Source organism: Ranitomeya imitator, chromosome 3, assembly GCF_032444005.1.
Source record: "Ranitomeya imitator isolate aRanImi1 chromosome 3, aRanImi1.pri, whole genome shotgun sequence".
NCBI classification, from domain to species: Eukaryota; Metazoa; Chordata; class Amphibia; order Anura; family Dendrobatidae; genus Ranitomeya; species Ranitomeya imitator.
The window spans coordinates 15,793,635-15,814,947 of record NC_091284.1 but is presented as its reverse complement, the minus strand read 5'-3'; the positions used below and the strand labels follow the sequence as shown (position 1 = coordinate 15,814,947).

The window sequence follows — 21,313 nt, the reverse complement described above, 5'->3', positions numbered from 1 at the left end:
TACAGGTGTGATTGTTGTTATACAGGTGTGAGGGGGGGGACCGGGTGTGATTGTTATTATACAGGTGTGATTGTTGTTATACGGGTGTGAGGGGGGACCGGGTGTGATTATTATACATGTGTGAGGGGGGGGACCAGGTGTGATTGTTGTTATACAGGTGTGAGGGGGGACCGGGTGTGTTATATGGGTGTGAGGGGGGGACCGGGTGTGGTTGTTATTATACAGGTGTGAGGGGGGGACCGGGTGTGATTGTTATTATACGGGTGTGAGGGGGGACCGGGTGTGATTGTTATTATACAGGTGTGAGGGGGGGACCGGGTGTGATTGTTATTATACGGGTGTGAGGGGGGGACCGGGTGTGTTATACGGGTGTGAGGGGGGGACCGGGTGTGTTATACGGGTGTGAGGGGGGGACCGGGTGTGATTGTTATTATTATACAGGTGTGAGGGGGGGACCGGGTGTGATTGTCATTATTATACGGGTGTGAGGGGGGGGGACCGGGTGTGTTATACGGGTGTGAGGGGGGGACCGGGTGTGATTGTTATTATTATACAGGTGTGAGGGGGGGACCGGGTGTGATTGTCATTATTATACGGGTGTGAGGGGGGGACCGGGTGTGTTATACGGGTGTGAGGGGGGGACCGGGTGTGTTATACGGGTGTGAGGGGGGGACCGGGTGTGATTGTTATTATTATACAGGTGTGAGGGGGGGACCGGGTGTGATTGTCATTATTATACGGGTGTGAGGGGGGGGGACCGGGTGTGTTATACGGGTGTGAGGGGGGGACCGGGTGTGATTGTTATTATTATACAGGTGTGAGGGGGGACCGGGTGTGATTGTCATTATTATACGGGTGTGAGGGGGGACCGGGTGTGATTGTTATTATACAGGTGTGAGGGGGGACCGGGTGTGATTGTTATTATTATACGGGTGTGAGGGGGGACCGGGTGTGATTGTTATTATTATACAGGTGTGAGGGGGGAGCGGGTGTGATTGTTGTTATTATACGGGTGTGAGGGGGGGACCAGGTGTGATTATTATACAGGTGTGAGGGGGGACCGGGTGTGAGGGGGGACCGGGTGTGATTGTTGTTATTATTATACGGGTGTGAGGGGGGGACCGGGTGTGATTGTTATTATTATACAGGTGTGAGGGGGGGACCGGGTGTGATTGTTATTATTATACAGGTGTGAGGGGGGGACTGGGTGTGATTGTTATTATACGGGTGTGAGGGGGGGACCGGGTGTGATTGTTATTATACGGGTGTGAGGGGGGGACCGGGTGTGATTGTTATTATACGGGTGTGAGGGGGGGACCGGGTGTGTTATACGGGTGTGAGGGGGGACCGGGTGTGATTGTTGTTATACGGGTGTGAGGGGGGGACCGGGTGTGTTATACAGGTGTGAGGGGGGGACCGGGTGTGTTATACGGGTGTGAGGGGGGGACCGGGTGTGATTGTTATTATACAGGTGTGAGGGGGGACCGGGTGTGATTGTTATTATACAGGTGTGAGGGGGGACCGGGTGTGATTGTTATTATTATACGGGTGTGAGGGGGGACCGGGTGTGATTGTTATTATTATACAGGTGTGAGGGGGGAGCGGGTGTGATTGTTGTTATTATACGGGTGTGAGGGGGGGACCAGGTGTGATTATTATACAGGTGTTAGGGGGGACCGGGTGTGATTGTTATTATTATACAGGTGTGTGTGTGTGTGTGGGGTGGGGGGGGACCGGGTGTGATTGTTATTATTATACAGGTGGGGGGGGGACCGGGTGTGATTGTTGTTATACAGGTGTGAGGGGGCGGAACCGGGTGTGATTGTTGTTATACAGGTGTGAGGGGGCGGAACCGGGTGTGATTGTTGTTATTATACAGGTGGGGGGGGGGGGGGACCGGGTGTGATTGTTGTTATACAGGTGTGAGGGGGCGGGAACGGGTGTGATTGTTGTTATTATACAGGTGTGGGGGACCGGGTGTGATTGTTATTATTATACGGGTGTGAGAGGGGGATCGGGTGTGATTATTATACAGGTGTGAGGGGGGGGACCGGGTGTAATTGTTATTATACAGGTGTGAGACGGGGGACCTGGTGTGATTGTTATTATACAGGTGTGAGGGGGGGACCGGGTGTAATTGTTGTTACACAGGTGTGAGAGGGAGACCGGGTGTGATTTTTATTATACATGTGTATTGTGTGCAAACTGTAAAGCGCTGCGGAATATGTTAGCGCTATATAAAAATAAAGATTATTATTATTATACAGGTGTGAGGGGGGGACCGGGTGTGATTATTATTATACAGGTGTGGGGGACCGGGTGTGATTGTTATTATTATACAGGTGTGAGAGGGACCGGGTGTGATTGTTATTATTATACAGGTGTGAGAGGGACCGGGTGTGATTGTTATTTATACAGGTGTGAGGGGGGACCGGGTGTGATTGTTATTATTATACAGGTGTGAGAGGGACCGGGTGTGCTTGTTATTTATACAGGTGTGAGGGGGGACCGGGTGTGATTGTTATTATTATACAGGTGGGGGGGGACCGGGTGTGATTGTTGTTATACAGCTGTGAGGGGGCGGGACCGGGTGTGATTGTTGTTATTATACAGGTGTGGGGTACCGGGTGTGATTGTTATTATTATACAGGTGTGAGGGGGGGGGGACCGGGTGTGATTATTATTATACAGGTGTGAGGGGAGACCGGGTGTGATTGTTACACAGGTGTGAGGGGAGACCGGGTGTGATTGTTACACAGGTGTGAGAGGGAGACCGGGTGTGATTGTTGTTACACAGGTATGAGAGGGAGACCGGGTGTGATTGTTATTATACATGTGTATTGTGTGCAAACTGTAAAGATCTGCGGAATATGTTAGCGCTATATAAAAATAAATATTATTATTATTATTATTATACATGTGTGAGAGGGGGAGCGGGTGTGATTGTTATTATACAGGTGTGAGGGGGGACCGGGTGTGTTTGTTGTTATTATACAGGTGTGAGGGGGGACCGGGTGTGATTGTTATTATACAGGTGTGGGGGGGGGGGACCGGGTGTGATTGTTATTACACAGGTGTGAGGGGGGACCGGGTGTGATTGTTGTTACACAGGTGTGAGAGGGAGACCGGGTGTGATTGTTGTTACACAGGTGTGAGGGGGGACCGGGTGTGATTGTTGTTACACAGGTGTGAGAGGGAGACCGGGTGTGATTGTTGTTACACAGGTGTGAGGCGGGACCGGGTGTGATTGTTATTACACAGGTGTGAGGGGGGACCGGGTGTGATTGTTATTACACAGGTGTGAGAGAGAGACCGGGTGTGATTGTTGTTACACAGGTGTGAGAGGGAGACCGGGTGTGATTGTTGTTACACAGGTGTGAGAGGGAGACCGGGTGTGATTGTTATTATACATGTGTATTGTGTGCAAACTGTAAAGCGCTGCGGAATATGTTAGCGCTATATAAAAATAAAGATTATTATTATTATACATGTGTGAGAGGGGGAGCGGGTGTGATTGTTATTATACAGGTGTGAGGGGGGACCGGGTGTGATTGTTATTATACAGGTGTGAGGGGTGACCGGGTGTGATTGTTATTATACAGGTGTGAGGGGGGGGGGGGTGACCGGGTGTGATTGTTGATACACAGGTGTGAGGGGGGACCGGGTGTGATTGTTATTATTATTCAGGTATGAGGAGGGGTGGTGACCGGGCGTGATTGTTGATACACAGGTGTGAGGGAGGATCGGGTGTGATTGTTGATACACAGGTGTGAGGGGATGTGACAGGTGTTATTACTGTTATTCTACAGCCGGTGTCTGTATTATCTATTGCTGTCGTTAATCTGTTAACTGCAGAGATCAGCCTCTTAGGCTTTGTGCCCACAGTAAGAATTTGCTGCGGTTTTGACACTGTATGTTTATCTAGTATTCCCGCAGCCGCTGTGCGTGTATGTGCGCCTGCCGATCCCCCACGGATCCTGACACGCGGCGTCATTTTCTCTTGCGGACGCGCTCGTCTCCAGTAGAGCTTTCCACTGTATCTGTGTATTAGATGCGGTAATTCTGCGCTGTTCAGTGATCACCTGCGGATTTACCTGCGTGATTGGGGCGCACTGACAATAAGCTGCGTCCAGAGCCGCTGCTTCCTGATCGTGGGTTGTCCGACCACAGAATCCCCACATTGTTTTTATCTTATCTGTGCTTTATTGTAATATACAAATATATTACACCCCTCCCTGTACATAGTGTTTTTTCTCTGATCGCCCATGACGGCACCACGGAGAGAGGGGATCCGCCCACCAAGGACAGGAAACCTACGGATAAAAAGGCGGTACCACTCTCCTGCATCAGTTGGTTTCCTGTCCTTGATGGGAGACCTACGGACTTACCAGTCAGCGTTGGAATTCCGGGGCCAACCAGTCCGATTCAGGCAGCTGGGGTCCCTCTGCCTCGGCTGGGGTGGTGACCCGAGGCACCACCGCTGGGGGCTAGTGGGCCTCAAGGGTGCGTGGAGGAGGTGACAAGGAGTTCGCGGTCACCTCCTCAGGTAAGATGCAGCAGCGGCAACATCCAGGGGGGTCCCTCTGTGGTTGCGGGAGGTGCGGCGTGGCCCTCCCCTAGCTCGCGTCAGCCTGCACACTGCAACGCCATTGGGCTTGCAGAGCCGCGCAATAAGGGTCTGCATAGGGTGCCGGTCAGCAGCGCCATATCTGTACTCCGGGCGCCATCTTGGAAAGTCGGCGCATGCCCGGAACTGCGCTGGTCTCGCGAGACGCCGGGGCGCCGCGGAAGCAACTGCGCAGGCGTCGGCGTTCGGCGCTCCTCGCCGTAGTCTGGACGCTCCATAGATCCCGACATGACGCTTAGGCGTTCTACAAGACGCAGGAGCGTCTGCGCAGGCGCCAGCGTTTCAGCGCTCCTCGTGCCGGCTGGGCGCTACTGCGCAGGCGCCGAGAAAGAAAGAAAAAAAAAAAAAAAAAATGGAGCGGCGGGAAAGTTTAAATGGGAGGATTTACTTCCCCCCAGTGGCTCTGCAGTATATCGGCAGGAGCCTCAGGAGCAGTCGTGTCAGCGCCATCGTAGCAAGTGTTGTTTTGCGCAGACCAGCAGCAGCAGTATGAGCGACCCGGCATCTCCCTTGCCTGAATCACCTCCACCTATAGCATCGCCGCAGCAGCAAAAAAGGCGGCAGCAGAAAGGTTACCAGGACACCAGCAAAGAACGCCAAAGGTCTCAACACAGCAAGGAGTCCAGTACGGCATCGGGGAAAAAGCCAGAGGCTGAGAATTCCCAACCGGTATTTATGGGTCCTGGAGGTGGTAAGTTGATCTTCGTGAAAGTTAGAGACAGTAAGATTATTATTTGTCTCTTTTAGGGGAGGAAAAGCGTAGGTAAAACCAAGCACAAGGTCTGTGCCATCTGTAAAGAGGATCTTCCACTCGCCTGGGAGAAGCAGCGATGTAATTCCTGCATACAGCAGACGGTATCAGAAAGCCTGCCCGGGTTTGCAACAGATCTTAAAAACCTGATTAAAGAGCAGGTGGAAGACACCTTTAAATCCCTTAAAAGGGGAAGAAAACGGAGAAGGACCAGACACAGGTCCCCGTCCCCAGTCTCTAAATCTGACAGCGATAGTGCGAGTTCGGTATCTTCCGACTCCTCCTCCGCATCTTCGTCATCCACTTCTTCCTCAGGAGGTCACAATTGTTTCCCATTAGAGGACACTGATGGCCTCATAAAGGCAGTGAGGAGTACTATGGGGTTAGTAGACTCCCACCCTAAAAAATCAGCACAAGACATTATGTTTGGGGGCTTAGAACAAAAAAAGAGGAGAGCTTTTCTGCTTAATGAAACAATTGCAGCGCTAATCAAAAAGGAATGGAAAAAACCCATGAAAAAGACTCTCCTAACTCCCAAAAGGAAATACCCCTTTGAGGATGAATCCTGCTCCTTTTGGGAAAAAGCCCCCAAATTAGATGTAGCAATAGCGAAAGCATCAAAGAAATTCGCTCTCCCGTTCGAGGACATGGGGGTCCTAAAAGACCCTATGGACAAGAAGGCGGATGCCTTCCTCAAGGGCTCTTGGGAGTCAGCAGGAGGAGGCCTGAAACCGGCAGTGGCAGCAGCTTGCACATCCCGCTCCCTAATGATCTGGTTGAATCAACTAGAGGGTCAATTAAAGGGGAAAACTTCCCGAGACTTGATGCTGAAGACATTACCCGTAATAAGGGGAGCTGCGGCCTTTCTGGCTGACGCCTCGGCAGACTCTATAAGGCTATGTTCACACCTTGCGTCGGGTCCCTGCGGGTTCTCCCGCAGCGGATTTGATAAATCTGCAGGGCAAAACAACTGCGGTTCTCCCTGCAGATTTATCGCGGTTTGTTCCGCGTTTTCCGCTGCGGGTTTCCGCCTATACTATTGATGCTGCATATGCAGCAATATGCAGCATCAATAGTGATGTTAAAAATAATAAAAATTGGTTATACTCACCCTCTGATGTCCGGATCTCCTGGGCGCTGCACCCGGCGGTCCGGTTCCTAAGATGCTGTGGGAGAAGGACCCTTCGTGACGTCACGGTCATGTGACCGCGACGTCACCGCAGGTCCTGGTCGCACAGCAACTCTGACCGGACGGCCGCGTGCAGCGCCCAGGAGCTCCGGACATCAGAGGGTGAGTATAATCAGATTTTTTATTTTTTAACCCCAAATATGGTTCCCAGGGCCTGGAGGAGAGTCTCCTCTCCTCCACCCCGGGTACCACCCGCACATTATCCGCTTACTTCCCGCAACGTGGGCACAGCCCCATGCGGGAAGTAAGCGGTTCAATGTATTCCTATGGGTGCAGAATCGCAGCGATTCTGCACAAAGAAGTGACATGCTGCGGGTTGTAAACCGCTGCGTTCCCGCGCGGTTTTTCCCGCAGCATGTGCACAGCGGTTTGCGGTTTCCATAGGGTTTACATGTTACTGTAAACGCTATGGAAACTGCTGCGGACCCGCAGCATCAAAATCGCGGCGGTTCCGCGGTAAAAACCGCTAAGTGTGAATATAGCCTTAGATTAGCTGCCAGGTCGGCAGTATTTGCTAATGCGGCCAGGCGTGCCCTCTGGCTTAAGAATTGGCCTGGCGATCTACAAACAAAAACAAAATTGTGTACTATCCCCTGCGAAGGGGAGTTTTTGTTCGGTTCCACATTAGATGATATCTTGGAAAAAGCAGGGGACAAGAAAAAGTCCTTTCCCTCTCTAGGTCTCCCCTCTTACAGGAAGCCCTTTCGGAACAAGAGGTTTTTCTGTAAGAACCCTGGGAGAGGCCAGGGAAAGTGGGAGGATAAGAGGAACAAGAACAAGGGGTTCATCTTTAACAAAAACCCCAGCGATACCATGAAGCCTTCTCAATGAAGGTTCGCCCCAGGTGGGAGGGAGATTATCTCTCTTTCTCCCAGCCTGGAAAAAGATTACCTCCAGTCAATGGATTCTAAACATCATAGAATCAGGTCTGAGGCTGACATTCAAAAAATGGCCCCGTCCCTCTTTTACGATGACATCTATAAGATCTTCGGCAGAAGAACAGCTGGCACTGGAAAACGAGGTCATCGGGCTAGTAAAAAAGGGAGTACTCCTGGAGGTTCCCCCACAAGAAAGAGGGCAAGGGTACTATTCCCCTCTATTCCTGAGGAAGAAACCAGACGGTTCTTTCAGGACCATTATAAATCTAAAAAAACTAAACGATTACTTGGACGTTCAAGCATTCAAGATGGAAACGATAAAATCATCTATCAAAATGTTGTTTCCCCAATGCTTCATGGTGGTCCTGGACCTAAATGACGCATATTATCACGTCCCAATACACAAGGATCACCAGAGGTTCCTCAGGATGGCAGTTCTCATCAGGGGAGTCCTAAATCACTTCCAATTTTCAGCTCTACCATTTGGCCTTGCCATAGCCCCGAGGGTTTTCACAAAGCTGATAGCAGAGGTAATGGCTCACCTCAGGGAAGAAAATACCCTAATCGTTCCATATCTGGACGATTTCTTGGTGATAGGCTCCTCCCCGCAACATTGCGAGGATCAACTGGCAATAGTGATGCATTCTTTAAAGGAATTGGGCTGGCTAATAAACATAGAGAAATCCAGACTAATGCCTTCTCAGGTCCAGGAGTACCTAGGTCTCACTCTAGACTCCAAAAAGATGGAGTGTCGGCTCCCAGAGAACAAGATACAAAAACTAAAAAGTTTAGTATCAAGAACCCAATCTCTCCCCTCCATAACACTCCGTCAGGCCATGTCCCTCTTAGGCTCCATGACCTCTTGTATTCCAGCGGTCCAGTGGGCCCAATTACATTCGAGAGTCCTTCAATGGCAGATATTATCGGAGCAAATCCATCTAGGAGGGCATTTAGACGGGCAGTTGACTCTATCTCCTCGCACCAATCACTCTCTAACATGGTGGAAATCGCAGGAAAATCTTTCCCAGGGAGTCCCATGGGTAATTCAGGTCTCGAAAGTCCTGACTACAGACGCAAGCCCTTCAGGGTGGGGGGCCCATCTGGGCGACCTAGTAGCCCAGGGCATTTGGTCTCCATCTCTGGTAAACAAATCCTCCAACATGAAGGAACTCCTTGCAGTAAAATTTGGCCTTCAAGAATTCTTGGGGGTCCTTCACTCTCACCATGTAAGAGTAATGTCGGACAACCGGGTGGTAGTATCTTACCTAAATCACCAGGTTGGTACCCGTTCCAAAAATCTAATGGAAGTGACCGACTCAATCCTGCAAATAGCCGAGAGCAATCTCTTATCCCTAACAAGCCTACACATAAGGGGAGTAGACAATTACAAAGCAGACTTCCTCAGCCGGTCCAGCCTAAAACAGGGGGAATGGGAACTAAATCGGGGAATGGGAACTAAATCGGTCAATGTTCACCCAGATCACAGAAAGATGGGGTGTTCCCAAAATAGATCTCTTTGCGAGTCATCTAAACAAAAAAGTAGCCTCCTTTTGCTCCCTATCTCCTCTGGGGAACCCAGTAGCGGTGGACGCTTTCCTGATATCTTGGGGTCACCATCTGGTCTATGCCTTCCCTCCTCTTATTCTGATTCCAGCAGTGCTGAGGAAGATTCGGGAGGACGGGGCGCTGGTCATCCTAATTGCCCCGTTCTGGCCGAAGAGACCTTGGTTCTCATGGATGAGGAAGATGTCAATATCCGACCCTTGGGTATTACCAGACCTTCAGGATCTATTGTCGCAGGGCCCAGTCTGTCATCCACGAGTCAAGAACTTGCACTTGACAGCTTGGCTCTTGAAAGGAAATTATTAGAGAGCAGAGGGTTCTCTCCGGGGCTAATCTCAACTCTGTTACAAAGTAGGAAGCCGGTTACAACAAAACAATACGGCAAGGTATGGAAAAAATTTCTGTCTTCTTCAGGTGTAATAATAGGGAAAGAAATTCCCCTTACTTCCATACTAGAATTCCTACAAAATGGGTTGGAGATGGGGTTGGCCACTAGTACCCTAAAAGTTCATGTGGCAGCTTTGGGAGCCCTATTCAATTTTGACTTGGCTTCAAACAGATGGGTCTCTAGATTTATCAGGGCAGCAGGAAGATCGAGGCCTCTTCCAGTAAAAATTGTTCCTCAATGGGACTTAAACTTAGTCCTTAAAGCCCTGACTAGTACTCCATTTGAACCATTACGCGAAGCTTCACTGAAAAATTTATCTCTAAAACTGCTCTGTTAATCGCCCTCACTTCTGCCCGTAGGGTTAGCGACTTACAGGCTCTCTCAGCCAATCCTCCCTACACACAATTTCTAGAGGATAGAGTCATTTTAAAAACAGACCCAGCATATCTACCGAAAGTGGCTTCAAAATTTCATAGGTCCCAAGAGATATCTCTCCCCTCCTTCTGTCCCAACCCTAAAAATAAGGAGGAACAAACATTACATACACTAGATGTAAAAAGGTGTCTCTTACATTACATAGAAGCCACTAGAGAGAGTAGGGAGGATCCCTCTCTGTTTGTGTGTTTCCAGGGTCCCCGGAAGGGGAAAAAAGCATCCAAAGCCACCATAGCAAGATGGATCACGGATGCCATCAGTCTCTCATACTCGGCAAGTGGGATGTCAGTTCCCGGGGAGGTTAAGGCTCACTCAACGAGGGCAGTGGCAACTTCCTGGGCGGAGAAGGCCGGAGCTTCCATAGACCAGATATGTAGAGCTGCTACCTGGTCTTCACCATCCACATTCTGTAGGCACTATAGATTGGACCTAATCTCCTCTTCAGACCTTACTTTCGGTAAAAGGGTTCTGGAGGCGGTAGTACATTCAGGGAGGGACCATCTATGCAATTCTCTCCGTGGTGCCGTCATGGGCGATCAGAGAAAAATATAGTTCTTACCGATAACGGTATTTCTCTGAGCCCATGACGGCACCCGTACATTCCCTCCCTTCACTTATGGGTGCGCACATCAAATTAGTGCCATAGTCTATTGATAGTCTTTAAACACGCGGTATCTCGTTATGATAAACAGTTAAAATTTACAAATGTTTTAGTAGTCTCCCATCATTCTCTATGTAAAACAACTGATGCAGGAGAGTGGTACCGCCTTTTTATCCGTAGGTTTCCTGTCCTTGGTGGGCGGATCCCCTCTCTCCGTGGTGCCGTCATGGGCTCAGAGAAATACTGTTATCGGTAAGAACTATATTTTTTGTTTCTACCGTTTGTTCCTCCTGAATTTAACTTAACCCCTTAAAGACTGTAATTCTGTTGCTTCGATTTTTTTTCCTAGCTACGCCGTTTACCTTAATTCTTTTAATATATTGATAGACCTAGCAATTCTGAACTCGGTGATACCAAATATGTGTATATTTGATTTTTTTTTTTTTTTATTGTTTTATTTTGAATGGGGCAAAAAGGGGGTGATTTGAACTTTTATATGTTTATTTTTGTAATATTTTTAAAAACTTTTTTTTTTTTTTTTTACTTTATAGATGATTCAATAGTCTCCATGGCAGAACGGAAGCTGTGATCATCCGATCGCTTGTGCTATATGGAGCAGGGCTGCAGAAGGGCTCTATGTAGCCGATATGCTCACTTACTATGAGCGTTGATCACTGGGCGGTGCTCATACCTATCCGGCCATGACAACCACAGGGGTCTCCTGCTGACCCTGGGTTGTCATGCCAACCCATTGGTGACCCGCGGTCATGTGACGCATGCGCCAGTGGGAGGAGGTAATGGCGCGCTTCCTGCACTTGCATGTTAAATGCCGCTGTCGGAGTTGGACAGCGGCATTTAACATGTTAACAGCGGCAGGTAGATCGCGATTCCACCCGTGGCTGTTAGGGGCACATGTCAGCTGGTCAGCTCAGCGGTCATGTGCTGGATAAGGTGCGGGCACCTGACAGCAGCATTTCACATGCACTTTCTTCAATCTCGCCAGAAATCCACCTATCGGTGACCCCCGTCACGTGATCGGGGGTCACCGATGGGTTGGCATGACAACCAGAGGTCTCCTGGAGACCTCTATGGTTGTCATTGCTGTGAGCGCCACCTGTTGGTCGGCCCTCATAGCTATTGAGCTGTTCTGCTACATACAGGTGATCTGACCATCGCCTCTATGTAGCAGAGCCAATTGGGTTATGGCAGCTTCTAGTCTCCCATAAAAACTATAGAAGCATGGCAAAAGTAAAAAAAAAAATTAAAAGTTCAAATCACCCCCCTTTCGCCCCATTCAAAATAAAACAAATAAAATCAAACCTAAACATATTTGGTATCGCCGCTTTCAAAATGACCGGATCTATCAATAAAAAAAATTAACCTGATCGCTAAACAGCATAAAAAGAAAAAAATTCAAAACGCCAGAGTAATGTTTTTTTTGGTCGCTGCGACATTTGCATTAAAATGTAATAACAGGCGATCAAAAGATTGTATCTACACTAAAATGGTATAATTAAAAACGTCATTGCGCAAAAAATAAGCCCTCACCTGGCCCCAGACCACGAAAAATGGAGACGCTACGGGTCACGGAAATTGGCACTTTTTTGTAACAAATTTTGGATTTTTTTTTCACCACTTAGATAAAAAAGAACCTAGACATGTTTGGTGTCTATGAACTCGTAATGACCCAAGGAATCATAATGTCAGGTCAGTTTTAGCATTTAGCGAACCTAGAAAAAAAGCCAAAAAAAAAAGTGTGGGATTGCACTTTTTTTTGCAATTTCACCGCACTTGGAATTTGTTTCCAGTACACGATATGTTAAAACCAATGGTGTTATTCAAAAGTACAACTCATCCCACGATGAAAAATAAGCCCTCGCATGGCCATATTGATGGAAAAATAAAAAAGTTATGGCTCGGGGAAGAAGGGTCGCGAGAAAGGAAAACGCAAAACCAAACATACCTCCGGTCGTTAAGGGGTTAAGTAGTGAAGAAAAATTTAGAAATTTGTTTAATAAAAAAAAAAAAAATGTCGCAGTTTTCTGAGAACGTTAATGTTCTTTTTTTAAACTTTCTGCTCATGGAGCTTTGTGACAGCACGCTCCTCCGGTCAGGGCTGGAGGGGGCTGGCTGTGCAATGCTGCCGTCCTCCACTGGGTGTGACGCTGGCTCAGCTACACAGCCTGTTATATACACCTGCGTCGGTCAGGAAAGAGTTACACAAAAAGAAAGGTGCTCCTGCCAATCTCTCCTGACCCCCGTACCAGAATGTATAAGAAAAAAATGTCAAAAATAAAAACATTTTATTTCCTCTTTTTCCCCTCTTCCATTACACCCACCCCCCCCCCCCCCCCAAAAAAAAGCTATGAATGAAATTGACGCATATATTTTCCCTATTGTGAACTGACTGAGAAAAGCTCAAGAAGCCAAGAAAACTGCAGTGTGAGCAGCTTCAAAAAGTCACAGCGGACAGACCCTCCTCGGGCTGAGTGACCGGTGACGCTACATTGTACAATCAGATCTTCCACAAATCTCGCAGAGTTTGGATGTAGATTTCTGCCCTGGGATATTCGGCACAGCAATCTCCTGAACCGGGCTGCAATGTCAGCTTCTGATGTCGTTTTTTTTTTGTTTGTTTGTTTGTTTTTCTTCTTAGTGCTCAGTAGGATGAGGGATGAGAAGACTCATCTGCCACGAGAAGCGGGAGGAGACGGAGAGGAGGAGGACGGCGAAGCCGGAGTGAGATACGTCCAGGCCCAACGATAGAGGTGAGGACATCCTGGTGAAGTGTGAGAGCGTGGAGGGGGTTATGGTAACACTGTAATCTGGGATCAGACATGTCCTGTTTGTGCTATAAGAACCAAGACCACTGAATACTGTAATGATGCCAAGATACATCCTGTATTATACTCCAGAGCTGCACTCACTATTCTGCTGGTGCAGACCCTGTGTACATACATTACTGATCCTGAGTTACATCCTGTATTATACCCCAGAGCTGCACTCACTATTCTGCTGGTGCAGTCACTGTGTACATACATTACATTACTGATCCTGAGTTACATCCTGTATTATACTCCAGAGCTGCACTCACTATTCTGCTGGTGCAGTCACTGTATACATACATTACTGATCCTGAGTTACATCCTGCATTATACTCCAGAGCTGCACTCACTATTCTGCTGGTGCAGTCACTGTGTACATACATTACATTACTGATCCTGAGTTACATCCTGTATTATACCCCAGAGCTGCACTCACTATTCTGCTGGTGCAGTCACTGTGTACATACATACATTACATTACTGATCCTGAGTTACATCCTGTATTATACTCCAGAGCTGCACTCACTATTCTGCTGGTGCAGTCACTGTGTACATACATTACTGATCCTGAGTTACCTCCTGTATTATAGCCCAGAGCTGCACTTACTATTCTGCTAGTGCAGTCACTGGGTACATGCATTACATTACTGATCCTGAGTTACATCCTGTATTATACTCCAGAGCTGCACTCACTATTCTGCTAGTGCAGTCACTGGGTACATACATTACATTACTGATCCTGAGTTACATCCTGCATTATACTCCAGAGCTGCACTCACTATTCTGCTTGTGCAGTCACTGTGTACATACACTACATTACTGATCCTGAGTTACATCCTGTATTATACCCCAGAGCTGCACTCACTATTCTGCTGGTGCAGTCACTGTGTACATACATTACTGATCCTGAGTTACATAGTAACATAGTTAGTAAGGCCGAAAAAAGCCATTTGTCCATCCAGTTCAGCCTATATTCCATCATAATAAATCCCCAGATCTACGTCCTTCTACAGAACCTAATTGTATGATACAATATTGTTCTGCTCCAGGAAGACATCCAGGCCTCTCTTGAACCCCTCGACTGAGTTCGCCATCACCACCTCCTCAGGCAAGCAATTCCAGATTCTCACTGCCCTAACAGTAAAGAATCCTCTTCTATGTTGGTGGAAAAACCTTCTCTCCTCCAGACGCAAAGAATGCCCCCTTGTGCCCGTCCCCTTCCTTGGTATAAACAGATTCTCAGCGAGATATTTGTATTGCCCCCTTATATACTTATACATGGTTATTAGATCGCCCCTCAGTCGTCTTTTTTCTAGACTAAATAATCCTAATTTCGCTAATCTATCTGGGTATTGTAGTTCTCCCATCCCCTTTATTAATTTTGTTGCCCTCCTTTGTACTCTCTCTAGTTCCATTATATCCTTCCTGAGTTACATCCTGTATTATACCCCAGAGCTGCACTCACTATTCTGCTGGTGCAGTCACTGTGCACATACATTACATTACTGATCCTGAGTTACCTCCTGTATTATACTCCAGAGCTGCACTCTCTATTCTGCTGGTGCAGTCACTGTGTACATACATTACATTACTGATCCTGAGTTACATCGTGTATTATACTCCAGAGCTGCACTCTCTATTCTGCTGGTGCAGTCACTGTGTACATACATTACTGATCCTGAGTTGCATCCTGTATTATACTCCAGAGCTGCACTCACTATTCTGCTGGTGCAGTCACTGTGTACATACATTACATTACTGATCCTGAGTTGCATCCTGTATTATACCCCAGAGCTGCACTCACTATTCTGCTGGTGCAGACCCTGTGTACATACATTACTGATCCTGAGTTACATCCTGTATTATACCCCAGAGCTGCACTCACTATTCTGCTGGTGCAGTCACTGTATACATACATTACTGATCCTGAGTTACATCCTGCATTATACTCCAGAGCTGCACTCACTATTCTGCTGGTGCAGTCACTGTGTACATACACTACATTACTGATCCTGAGTTACATCCTGTATTATACTCCAGAGCTGCACTCACTATTCTGCTGGTGCAGTCACTGTGAACATACATTACATTACTGATCCTGAGTTACCTCCTGTATTATACCCCAGAGCTGCACTCACTATTCTGCTGGTGCACTCACTGTGTACATACACTACATTACTGATCCTGAGTTACATCCTGTATTATACCCCAGAGCTGCACTCACTATTCTGCTGGTGCAGTCACTGTGTACATACATTACATTACTGATCCTGAGTTGCATCCTGTATTATACTCCAGAGCTGCACTCACTATTCTGCTGGTGCAGTCACTGTGTACATACATTACATTACTGATCCTGAGTTACATCCTGTATTATACTCCAGAGCTGCACTCACTATTCTGCTGGTGCAGTCACTGTGTACATACATTACATTACTGATCCTGAGTTACATCCTCTATTATACTCCAGAGCTGCACTCACTATTCTGCTGGTGCAGTCACTGTGTACATACATTACATTACTGATCCTGAGTTATCTCCTGTATTATACCCCAGAGCTGCAGTCACTATTCTGCTGGTGCAGTCACTGTGTACATACATTACATTACTGATCCTGAGTTACATCCAGTATTATACTCCAGAGCTGCACTCACTATTCTGCTGGTGCAGTCACTGTGTACATACATTACATTATTGATCCTGTGTAACCTCCTGTATTATACCCCTGAGCTGCACTCACTATTCTGCTGGTGCAGTCACTGTGTACATACATTGTTGGATTTGGTGTCTGTGATTATTTTCGGTCTTTCTCACCCTCCTTCCTTCCTTGCAGTGACCCGTCCTTGGATATAAGAATGCCGGAGATGACTCAGAATGCAAGTCCTAATAAATCCAAGCATAGGTAAGAGCGCCCCACAGTGGACGGGACGTGTCAGACTCTTATGGGGGTGTCCGATGCCTCCTCTGACTAGGAGAGTTGTGGTTTTTCGATCTCTGTATAGTGTTAGTTTGGAGTCACTCCTGGGGATTGAGTCTTGTGTAGTAATTTATTTGCTTCGCTCTTTCGTCGCCTTGTGATTAATTATTAGTGACTGATACAATAAATTTACTTTATTTCCTTCTTTAGGAAGAAAAACCGTGAGAGCCACAATGAGGGTAAGCAATGCGCCTGGTCCCCCCCCTCCAAGACCTAAAATTGTCCATAAAGTTGATGACCGAGACCTGTGGCGGCGTCCTTTTTTTTTTTTTTTTTGTAACGGGACGTGCCGCCATATCGGTCGTCATCTGTGACCTTCGTTCCTGGGGATCTGTCACATTTTCGAGGGGGCATTTTTATAAGCTTGAGAGGTGACTCCATTGTGGCTGCTCTTCGAGTTGGTTCCAGTTTTGGAAAAAGATCTCTTAATTGTAGGTTTTAACAGGGATGAATGGTGTGGTCATTATAGGCTCTATCATAAATATCTGATAGGTGAGGGTCCGCTTCAGAGCCCGGCGCCTCTCCCGGGAGCCCCCAATCCCCTGCTCCATCCGACCAGTGATGGGAACAGTCACGATGCACACCGAGCATATATTCCAATACAATGATCGGGGGGAACCGACTGATTCACTGCCACCTCTCTGCTCATAGGTGGTCCGACACTGGCCGTAGTGATAGGAGTGGAAGACCCCCATGGGAAGGGAGATGGACCTGGGTGGCATACTGCTCTCACCAGTGGGGTTTAAAATAAGTTATATCTTTATGGAGATAGAACACTGGATTTTCTGACACAAAGCTCCAAATCTCCTGCAGACAAGCCGAAGGTTTTATTTTATTTTTTTCTCTTTTTAGTGGAAAGACATAGGAAGAAGAAAATAAACTCTGGGATCAATCGGATCGGAGACCTCATCCCCTGCTCTCCCGCCCTAAAGCAGGTAATGGCATCATCTCGAGTCTCAGCCAGTACTAACGGAGACGAGCGAATACAATATGTGAGGTCAAACCCTGGAAAACCAGCAAATGCTGACCGCTGTACTAAGGAGAGAGAGGCGGAGATGCTGACCGCTGTACTAAGGAGAGAGAGGCGGAGATGCTGACCGCTGTACTAAGGAGAGAGAGGCGGAGATGCTGACCGCTGTACTAAGGAGAGAGAGAGGTGGAGATACTGACCGCTGTGCTAAGGAGAGACAGGTGGAGATACTGACCGCTGTACTAAGGAGAGAGAGAGGTGGAGATACTGACCGCTGTGCTAAGGAGAGACAGGTGGAGATACTGACCGCTGTACTAAGGAGAGAGAGGCGGAGATGCTGACCGCTGTACTAAGGAGAGAGAGAGGTGGAGATACTGACCGCTGTGCTAAGGAGAGACAGGTGGAGATACTGACCGCTGTACTAAGGAGAGAGGCGGAGATGCTGACCGCTGTGCTAAGGAGAGACAGGTGGAGATACTGACCGCTGTTCTAAGGAGAGACAGGTGGAGATACTGACCGCTGTACTAAGGAGAGAGGCAGAGATTCTGACCGCTGTACTAAGGTGACTGCTGTACTAAGGAGAGACAGGCGGAGATACTGACTGCTGTGGTATGGAGAGACAGGCAAAGGTACTGATCGCTGTACTAAGGAGAGACAGGCGGAGATGCTGATCGCTGTACTAAGGAGAGACAGGCAGAGATACTGACCACTGTACTAAGGAGAGACAGGCGGAGATGCGGACCGCTGTACTAAGGAGAGACAGGCGGAGTTGCTGATCGCTGTACTAAGGAGAGAAAGGCAGAGATACTGACCACTGTACTAAGGAGAGACAGGCGGAGATACTGATCGCTGTACTAAGGAGAGAAAGGCAGAGATACTGACCGCTGTACTAAGGAGAGACAGGCACAGATACTGACCGCTGTACTAAGGAGAGACAGGTGGAGATACTGACCGCTGTACTAAGGAGAGAGGCGGAGATTCTGACCGCTGTACTAAGGTGACTGCTGTACTAAGGAGAGACAGGCGGAGATACTGACTGCTGTGGTATGGAGAGACAGGCAAAGGTACTGATCGCTGTACTATGGAGAGACAGGCGGAGATGCTGATCGCTGTACTAAGGAGAGAAAGGCAGAGATACTGACCACTGTACTAAGGAGAGACAGGCGGAGATACTGATCGCTGTACTAAGGAGAGAAAGGCAGAGATACTGACCACTGTACTAAGGAGAGACAGGCGGAGATGCTGATCGCTGTACTAAGGAGAGACAGGCGGAGATACTGATCGCTGTACTAAGGAGAGAAAGGCAGAGATACTGACCACTGTACTAAGGAGAGACAGGCGGAGATGCTGACCACTGTACTAAGGAGAGAGAGAGGCGGAGATACTGACCGCTGTACTAAGGAGAGACAGGCGGAGATGCTGATCGCTGTACTAAGGAGAGAAAGGCAGAGATGCGGACCGCTGTACTAAGGAGAGACAGGCGGAGATGCGGACCGCTGTACTAAGGAGAGACAGGCGGAGATGCGGACCGCTGTACTAAGGAGAGACAGGCGGAGATGCTGACCGCTGTACTAAGGAGAGACAGGCGGAGATGCTGACCGCTGTACTAAGGAGAGAGAGGTGGAGATACTGACCGCTGTACTAAGGAGAGAGAGGCGGAGATGCTGACCGCTGTGCTAAGGAGAGACAGGTGGAGATACTGACTGCTGTGGTATGGAGAGACAGGCAAAGGTACTGATCGCTGTACTAAGGAGAGAGAGGCGGAGATGCTGACCGCTGTACTAAGGAGAAATAGGCGGAGATACTGACTGCTGTGGTATGGAGAGACAGGCAAAGGTACTGATCGCTGTACTAAGGAGAGAGAGGCGGAGATACTGATCGCTGTACTAAGGAGAGAGAGGCGGAGATGCTGACCACTGTACTAAGAGGAGAGAGGCAGAGATACTGACCACTGTACTAAGGAGAGAGAGGCGGAGATGCTGACCGCTGTACTAAGGAGAAATAGGCGGAGATACTGACTGCTGTGGTATGGAGAGACAGGCAAAGGTACTGATCGCTGTACTAAGGAGAGAGAGGCGGAGATACTGATCGCTGTACTAAGGAGAGAGAGGCGGAGATGCTGACCACTGTACTAAGAGGAGAGAGGCAGAGATACTGACCGCTGTACTAAGGAGAGAGAGGCGGAGATGCTGACCACTGTACTAAGGAGAGAGAGAGGCGGAGATACTGACCGCTGTACTAAGGAGAGACAGGCGGAGATGCTGATCGCTGTACTAAGGAGAGAGAGAGGCGGAGATACTGACCGCTGTACTAAGGAGAGAAAGGCAGAGATGCGGACCGCTGTACTAAGGAGAGACAGGCGGAGATGCGGACCGCTGTACTAAGGAGAGACAGGCGGAGATGCGGACCGCTGTACTAAGGAGAGACAGGCGGAGATGCTGACCGGTGTACTAAGGAGAGACAGGCGGAGATGCTGACCGCTGTACTAAGGAGAGAGAGGTGGAGATACTGACCGCTGTACTAAGGAGAGAGAGGCGGAGATGCTGACCGCTGTGCTAAGGAGAGACAGGTGGAGATACTGACCGCTGTACTAAGGAGAGAGGTGGAGATTCTGACCGCTGTACTAAGGTGACTGCTGTACTAAGGAGAGACAGGCGGAGATACTGACTGCTGTGGTATGGAGAGACAGGCAAAGGTACTGATCGCTGTACTAAGGAGAGAAAGGCGGAGATACTGATCGCTGTACTAAGGAGAGAGAGGCGGAGATGCTGACCGCTGTACTAAGGAGAGAGAGGCGGAGATGCTGACCGCTGTACTAAGGAGAGAGGCGGAGATGCGGACCGCTGTACTACATAGAGACAGGCGGAGATGCGGCCTGCTGTACTAAGGAGAGACAGGCGGAGATGCGGACCACTGTACTAAGGAGAGAGAGGCGGAGATACTGACCGCTGTACTAAGGAGAGGGGCGGAGATGCTGACCACTGTACTACATAGAGACAGCCGGAGATGCGGCCTGCTGTACTAAGGAAAGACAGGCGGAGATACTGACTGCTGTGCTAAGGAGAGGCAGGCGGAGATACCGCTGTACTAAGGAAAGACAGACGGGGATATTGACAGCTGTACTAACGAGTGACAGGCGGAGATGCTGAATAGTGTACTAACGAGTGACAGGCGGAGATGCTGACCGCTGTATTAACGAGTGCCAGTACATCGGTCAGCATATCCACCTTTTATTCGTTAGTACAACAGTCAGTATCTCCGCCTGTCTCTCCTTGGTACAGCGGTCTTCATCTCTGCCTGTCTCTTCTTCGGTCAGGATTTCCGCCTTTCTCTCCTTAGTACAGCGGTCAGTATCGCAGCCTGTTGTTAGGGCTTTCTCCTACCCTTCGGCCTCCCGTCGCCTCTTGATCAGAAGTCGCAATGTCGTATCTGCTTCATGCTGCAGTGTAATGATGGGGCCGATCCATCAGAAGAGGCGACAGTTGGGGTTGCCGCTAGGTAGGAGGAGGTTCGGGCGGCTCTGGTCCTGCAGTCATGGACTCCCGATGTGGCCGCTGGGCCAGGATCCCACAAGTCTTGTAGCTCAACTCTGAGGTGGGACGGCAGTGAGGGGGCTTTCTGGGATTTTGCATTGAAGGGCAATGTGAGTCCTGTACTTTGATCGCTCCTTTGTAGGACTACTGTAAATCATATGACAGGGTGCACAAACACATGGCACTCTCGGCTGTCCCGTGTGCGAGACCCTCAGTACCCTGAGCCCTGTCGGATCATACATCTGTCTTGCTCGATCTTTCTGCTATCTGTATAAGATCCCGGATCCCTTCTGTCGGATTCTCTTGAATCATTTTTCTCCTTCGCCTCATTGGGGGACACAGGACTGTGGGTGTATGCTACTGAGGCCAGAAGGCTGACACTAAGTAAACATAAAAAAAGTTTAGTTCCTCCTCCGTCGTATACACCCCGATACTGGCCGAAGGCGAACCCAGTTTATGCTTAGTGTCTGAAGGAGGCACAAGTCTGGTTTCCAGACTCTCCATATTTTTCCTCCTCACATTGGAAATGAGATAGGGGCGACGGACCCTTTTGAAGGGGTCCGATCTCCCCAAACC

The 21,313-nt window shown here is 48.7% G+C and overlaps 1 protein-coding gene across 1 annotated transcript in view; it reads left to right on the top strand.

The window, feature by feature from the left end:
• USF3 (upstream transcription factor family member 3) overlaps positions 1 to 21,313 on the top strand; it is a 38,964-nt gene that overhangs the window by 503 nt on the left and 17,148 nt on the right. The window contains exons 2-5 of the mRNA XM_069760537.1: positions 13,089 to 13,200; positions 16,091 to 16,159; positions 16,385 to 16,413; positions 17,087 to 17,169. Of these exons, the coding sequence (XP_069616638.1) occupies positions 16,113 to 16,159; positions 16,385 to 16,413; positions 17,087 to 17,169 (159 nt within the window). The 5' untranslated portion in view covers positions 13,089 to 13,200; positions 16,091 to 16,112. The remainder of the gene's footprint in view (positions 1 to 13,088; positions 13,201 to 16,090; positions 16,160 to 16,384; positions 16,414 to 17,086; positions 17,170 to 21,313) is intronic.